General features: G+C 55.8%; 2 protein-coding genes across 4 annotated transcripts in view; both read left to right on the plus strand.

The window, feature by feature from the left end:
- The window catches only part of EDC4 (enhancer of mRNA decapping 4), a 30574-nt gene extending 29084 nt beyond the window's left edge, over positions 1 to 1490 (plus strand). The window contains exon 28 of one of the 2 annotated variants that reach the window (XM_048958238.1): positions 906 to 1490. In XM_048958238.1, the coding sequence (XP_048814195.1) occupies positions 906 to 1098 (193 nt within the window). In that variant the 3' untranslated portion in view covers positions 1099 to 1490. The remainder of the gene's footprint in view (positions 1 to 905) is intronic. The other variant, XM_048958237.1, reaches the window with a different exon arrangement.
- A 255-nt stretch (positions 1491 to 1745) lies between these two features.
- NRN1L (neuritin 1 like) lies at positions 1746 to 3651 on the plus strand. Of its 2 annotated transcripts, XM_048958305.1 has the most exons (3): positions 1746 to 2022; positions 2963 to 3134; positions 3205 to 3651. In XM_048958305.1, exons 1-3 carry the CDS (start codon positions 1950 to 1952, stop codon positions 3476 to 3478), a joined length of 519 nt encoding a protein of 172 aa, XP_048814262.1. In that variant the 5' UTR covers positions 1746 to 1949; the 3' UTR covers positions 3479 to 3651. The 2 variants fall into 2 exon arrangements, with proteins under 2 accessions (XP_048814262.1, XP_048814261.1); XM_048958304.1 differs by lacking the exon at positions 1746 to 2022 and having other exon boundaries at positions 2029 to 3134.
- The last annotated feature ends 3059 nt before the right edge of the window (positions 3652 to 6710 follow it).

Raw genomic sequence — 6710 nt, forward strand, 5'->3', positions numbered from 1 at the left:
TCTTGGGGCTGTTAGTAGTAAGTGAAATCTGTGTAGTGATGCCTTTAACCAAGGAAACGTTGCCATGTGGAGTTAACAGGAGGGGGGTAGTGCTGTGCTCCCTGGGTAGCTCAGTGCTCAGAGCTGGAAGCTTTGCCTGCAATTCTGAACGAACCCATCACTGTATTCAGTGTTGTCTGTTTCCAGGCATGACTGCCAGCGATGCTCAGTGGAGCTGTCAGCAGGAGCCACGGGAGGCACTGTCTGCTGGGTGTTCTGAGCAAAACACACGTGCCTGTGCTGACACATGTGCCACCAGCATTTTAAGACTGAGAATCAGAACCCTTTTAGCTGCCCTGGAAAACAAACTTTTTATGGTACCTGCAGGGTTTGATAATGGCATGTTTGGAAAATATCTCAGCACTGAGTTAGAAGGATAAAGGTAGTTCACGCTAGAAAGAAAGGAGAGCTGTAAGTTACAGGAGAGCTGGTGAGTGGTTACAGTGGCTGCAGGCTGAAGTGTAGGCTCTTCTCCCACACCTCCCTGGATAGGAAGAGAAGACCTTAAATATATCCCTCTGAATAAGCCTCAGTGCTGTGAGTTTTACTGTCTGCCAAGTGCCTTCTGCTAAAATGCCATCAAAGAAAATATACACAGAGCTCTGCCCAGGTGTGGTCAAGTGCTGCCTCAGCACTGCAGTGAGGCCCCACTTGTAGCCAGCTTCGTTGCAGGTCCTGCAGCCTGTGAATGGGGCTGCAGCACAGCAGAGAGCTCCACTCTGCTCCCGTTGAGTGTTTTCTGATAACTGAACTTAAGGCACTGCTCCGTACAAGAGCAGAGCTGTGCCTCTGCAGTGCTGAGATGGATGGAAGTGGCGTAAGCTCAGGCGCTTTGTTTGGTTCTAACCCATCTTTCTCCCCTGCAGTTACCTGGAGGAGGCCGTGATGCACCTGGACCACAGTGACCCCATCACCCGGGACCATATGGGGTCAGTCATGAGCCAGGTGCGGCAGAAGCTTTTCCAGTTCCTCCAGGTGGAACCTCACAACACGCTGAGCAAGCCTGCACGCCGCCTGATGATCATGCTGCAGGGCCTGGTCACTCCTGGCATGACCTAAGGGGGGGCTGCCGGGTGCTCCGGGGAGCCCCCTCCCCTGGCTCCCGTAGTTCCTCACCACCTATGGCTTGTGTTAAAGAGCTCTTGCCAGGAAATCTATCAACTCGTGTGTAATATCTCTAAGGCAAACGTCACCTGCGTGTAGTCCCAAATAGTCACTGAACGCTCACTTGGCTTTGTAGTCCTCAATAGCCTCTTTGGAGAGGTGGAAGTCTCTTTTCCGCCCCCTCCAGCTGATGCCAGAGGGTTTCTCACCCCTTTGCTTTGGAGCCTGCTGCCATCAGCAGAGGAGGGAGGAGGTGGGTGAGGGTCGTTCACAAGGAACGGGTCCCTGTGTTGAGTCAGGGGCTCAGAGCCATCCCTGTGCAATTGCTCCAGGTGTGGTGAGGGGGGGGAGAGGGTAGCAGCGAGATGAGGGGAGTGGGGGCAGTTATCGACCCCCAGCATCGCCTGTGGGGCTGTGGGCACTCCAGTGGGGGTGGGAGCTCGTTCCTGGTTCAGCTGTTACTTTGGATTTTACACCCAGGGCGCACGGGGTGGGCAGGGGAGGGCTGGGAGGGCCGAGGTTTCTTTTTATCTAAATTTCGATTTTTTTTTTTTTCGGACGTAACGTTCAGAACAATTCAATAAATAACTTTTTTTGGAGAAAACAAACAAACAAACAAAAAGCCCCAAACAAACCTCGCCATCCAACTGTCTGAGAACGAAGTGCTTGTAGCGGGGAGGAGCTCCGTCCCCTCTCGCAGCATCGCAGGGGGAGGCGGGGCTGGGGGCGGTGCGCCGGGATCGGGACTGCGCGGGGAGCGGAGCGCTGCGCACACGGAGCGGCGGCGGTGCGGGACGCTCCGCACCATGGGCTGCGGCTGCGGGCGGCTGCTGGGCGTCGTGTGCCCGCTGCTGCTGCTGCTGCTGCTGCTGCACATCGGTGAGTGCCGAGGGGAGGGGTGGGATGCCGGGGTTGCTGCTTTGAATCTTGTCCTCTCGTTTCTTCCTGAGCCTAACCCCGCTGCGGGGATGGATGTGGGAATGGGGGATCCCTGAGGCGGGCCAGCCGGAGCCGCGCTTGTGCCTCTTCTCCATCTCTTCTTCCTCTCTTCCCCATTTCTTCTTGCTCCTTTCTCTGCTCCTTTCTCCTCTTCTATCTCTCACAGCATCCCCCTGTCTCCCTCAGTTACTCAAAGCCGAAGCCACACTTTTGCTTTTTCCCCATCTCTTCCTCCTCTCTTTTTTCTCCTTTCTCTCCTCCTTTCTCTCTCTTCTCCTTTCTCCTATCTCACTTAAAGCATCCCCCCATCTCCCTCAGTCACTCAAAGCCAGAGCTGCACTTGTGCTTCTCTCCCATTTCCCTTTCCTCCCCCTTTCTGTCCTCCTGCCCTTCTATCTCTCTTAGAGCATCCCCCCTCCTCGCTCAACCACTCAAAGCCTTTGCTTTTGTTTGCCGTGCTGTAGTCACAAATTAATCTGTGCTGCCTGGGGATAAGAGGGACGCACAGATGGCTTTGGAGCAATCCTAGAAGGCTGGGAATGAGGGTCCATGCAGCAGACACTGTAATTCCCGGGGCTGTGAAGGAACTCAGTCCCACTCCATGCATGGATGTGAGCCCCTCTGCTTCGGGTCCCCAGCAAGGGCTGCTTTGTTCCGTAGAGCCTCAGAGTCATGAAGGTTGGAAGAGATCTTTAATAACCCACCCTCGCTGTGCCCACATCCCCTCCTTTACAAACCCAACATTTCCATTGCTTTCCTGCTTGCATGCTGGACCCACAGACACGCTGCTGGCTCTGGTGGGTTGTGCCACACCGTGAGCCCAGCGGGTGCAACCTGGCGATGGGGCTCAGCTCCATTCCTCCATCCCCCCCCCCTGCAGCCGTCGCTCAGGAGCCCATCAGCACAGCAGGGAAGTGCAACACCATCTACAAAGGTTTTGCTGGCTGCCTCATCAGCCTGGGGGACAGCATGGCCCAGAGCGTGCGGCAGCAGCGGGACGAGGAGGAGGAGGAGGGCGGCCAGGAGGCGCAAGAATTGGACACCATCTGCAGGTGAGCCATCGCGTCCCCGTCCCCCGATCCTGGGTGCTGCCACCGCCCTGATGCCCATCCCTATTTCCAGGTCCTGGGATGAGTTCCACGCCTGTGCCAGTGGGGTTCTGTCCCGCTGCCCCGAAGAGGCTGCAGCCATCTGGGAGTCTCTACGCCAGGAATCCCGCAAGATCCAGTTCCAGGGAAACCTGCAGGAGCTGTGCAGTGCTCGGGGCCGCCTGGCCAGCTCCCAAGGCTCACCGCCTGCTGAGACCAACCAGGCCACGCTGCGGGGCTCGGCCCGCCACGGTCACCCCGGCATCCTGCCCCTGCTGGCCCTGCTGCTGCTGGGGGTTTGGGCATAGGGCTGCTCTCAGCCAAGGACCCGCCGTGCACTGCACTAGGGGTTCAGCCTGGGCTCCCTGCTGACCTCAGTGTGGGCGCAGATTGAGCCCCAGCCCGACCCCCGCAGCCCTCACCTTCTCCTGGAACCCTTCAGATGGATTTATATTTATATTAAAAGATGCTTTTACATTTCTCCAGCCTCTCTGCTGTACGGTGCCCTCGCGCCCTTCCCAACCCCGTGTGGCTCAGGGTGGCCTCGTGTTGTCCCCTCCTGGCACCCGGGGAACCCCCATATCCTCATTGTGTGGCACACCCAGACATCCCTGAGGGTGCTAAGAGCTTTGCAGGGATTTCACCTTCCCAGCAGGGCCAGAGCGATGCAATCAATCTGCCATCTCACCCAGGGGAGCCCAAATGCCCAGCCCAGCTTTGGTTCACCACGGTGCCCCATTGCCATCCACAGCACCGTGCAATTCTCTGCAGAGATTCCCATTTTCTGTCTCTCTGATTCCAGTCCTGCTGTTTGGTCCTGTTTGTGGTCATGAAGGAAATCGGGGTACATAGGGAGGAGAGTATGGTTGGGTGTGGGTTTTTTGTCTTCTGTTTTGATGATCTGTTATAGCAGAAGTAACTTTATCTGAATGTGTCCCCCTTATAGCGAGACATTGAGCTCTCACTGTCCACATCAAACCAGGGAAAACTATTTGTCTCTTTCCTACAGGAGCTGAAAAGCTCTTTCTGCAGGGCCCTCTGCTTTGGCAGAGCTTTATCACAGTGGTGATGGACATGGCCTCAGTCAGTGCTGGCAGCTGGCAGTCGAGCATCTGCTGTGCTTAAAGCTCTCTGAGGACAGAGGTGGTGTTCCCAGCACTGCTGGTTCACACAAGCCTGGCACGACCTGCTATTAATTCATTAAAACGAGGCATTGTACAGGAAGGACGCAGCCCAGAGCAGAGTGCTGCCCTGACACTCCTTGCACGGCAGCTGCCGCTGTCCGTGTTTAACGCTGCTGCCAGGGGATAATCTGCCTATTCTTCCATTTCCAATTTCTGACAATCCTGTGTTTAAGGCTGAATTAGTGCCGGGATGGCTAAGAGGATCAGCGTTGGGCCGGCGACTGCCACCTCTGGGGGGCAGCTGGAGGTGGCTGGGGGTTGGAGGAACGCTGAGGTGATGCTTGTTCCCTCCTTTGAACACCCTCTAATAGTTTCATGTCCTTCTCGTGCTGTGGTGCTCAACTGCTGCTGGTTGGTGAGGTTGCACACGTATCCTCGGTTGGCTCACAGATGGGTGTGTGGCACAGCAGGGCTATGGGGTGGCTTTAGGAATGGGGCTTTGCTGGCCACGGTAGGCTTCATCCTGCCCTGGGGCTGCTACAGTGAGGAACAGACAGAGCTCCATCTGCCTGCTGGCTTTTGCCTTTCTCTGGTCTTGGAGGAGGGCTGCGGCACAAGCCTGCATTCAGAAGGGGCTCAGGGCTTCCTGGTGAAGGCAGAAGGCAGTCCTGCAGCTGTGTCCTATGGCAGGAGGGGCATATAGAATCATAGAATGGCCTGGGTTAAGAAGCACCACAATGCTCATCTGGTTCCAACCCCCTGCTATGTGCAGGGTCACCAACCAGCAGCCCAGGCTGCCCAGAGCCACATCCAGCCTGGCCTTGAATGCCTGCAGGGATGGGGCATCCACAGCCTCCTTGGGCAACCTGTGCCAGTGCCTCACCATCCTCAGTCCTGCCCTCTGCACTTCACAGCCACTCACTTGTTGTCCTTCAAATGACTGCATGAAGCTGAGACCACACAGTTAGGCTTTGTCCCAAGCTGCTTAGCTTGGGAGAGCTCTGCTTGGGCACAAGACAAATTTTCCCCCTAAAATAGAGAACACACAGCATGACTGGCTCATCCCCAGTGCCATGTCCCCATCCTCTCCATCCCACCCTTCCCTTTTGCTTTTAAACCCCAAACACAGCCCAGCAGGTGGGTTCCTGCAGCAGTGCCATCCGTGCTCTCCGGGCGCCTCTGCGCGTCGTGAAAACCCATCGCTCCGGTTATGAAACTCCATTGACCTACTTCGCACTCCCTGCTTTTGTTCTTAATTCCCAGATATGGCCGCTCTCCAGATTTTGCCCATCAAGGCAAATTAATTGGAGTCGATCCTAATTTGCTCTCTGCTATTCTTTGGGCAGAAGATTAAATGCTCGGCAGACATTATCTCCCTCTCTCTTTTCTGAGAGACGAACCTGAATTGTTATTATTTTTAAGGGAAGGGGACAAGGGAAAGCTGAGCACAGATTCACTTTTTTTCAGTCGCAGAATGGGATGGAGATGTTCCTGCATCCCTGGGCAGCCAGAATCAGATGGTGACAGTGCCCTGGGTATCTGTGTGACAGTGACAGTGCACGTGGGATGGCAACTTGAGGGCCAACTGGCCATGCTGCCTGCTGCCTCCACCATGCCATGGTCTGCTCCTCCTTTCCTTTGCCAAAGGAAATCCCTACTGGCAGAGGTACAAGGGGACTTTGTGACACCTTCTCCTTTGCACTGATGCTTTCTAGCTGCTCTCCTGCACACTCTAACTGGTCTCAGGGCTGGAGGACATGGTGCTGTAGGGCTGCCAAAAGTCAAACTTTCCATCGGGGCACAGAACAACCTCAATCCCTACGGATCGACTGCAGCTGAACAGCTGAGCTGGAGTCACCTCTGTGCTCAGCCCTCAGCCTGGCAGCCCCTCTGTGCTCAGCTTTGGGGCTTTTTTTTTGGATTTCTTTTCCTAAGCAGATTTAATTGAACATCCTCTTGCTCCGACCTCTGCTCGGCCTTGCTGGGACAACCTTGAGCTGCTTGCCAAATGGATCCGGGGATAACCTGTCCCTCGGTTTGTGTCCTTTGAGGCTGAGCCCCTGCACCCTCCTCCTTGTCCCTTCATAGCCTCAGGAGTGGAATGAGGCTCTGGAGCGTGTCTAGAGAAGGGAGCGGAGCTGTGAGGGGTCTGAGTGCAGTCCTGTGGGAGCGGCTGAGGGAACGGGGTGGGTCTCAGTGTGGAGAAGAGGAGTCCGTAGAGCTGCAGCCCTGACAGGAGGACGTGGGGACGGGTTCAGCCTCTGCTCCTGGGTGACAGCGGTAGGGTGAGAGTGATAGCATCACACTGATGGCATCACACCGAGGTTCAGGTTGGGTATTGGGAACGATGACACAGCTGCCCAGACGTCCTCTTGGCTCTGGTGATTCTCCACAGCACAAACGATCCGAGAAAGCG

This window comes from Lagopus muta, chromosome 12, assembly GCF_023343835.1.
Source record: "Lagopus muta isolate bLagMut1 chromosome 12, bLagMut1 primary, whole genome shotgun sequence".
Classification (NCBI taxonomy): domain Eukaryota; kingdom Metazoa; phylum Chordata; class Aves; order Galliformes; family Phasianidae; genus Lagopus; species Lagopus muta.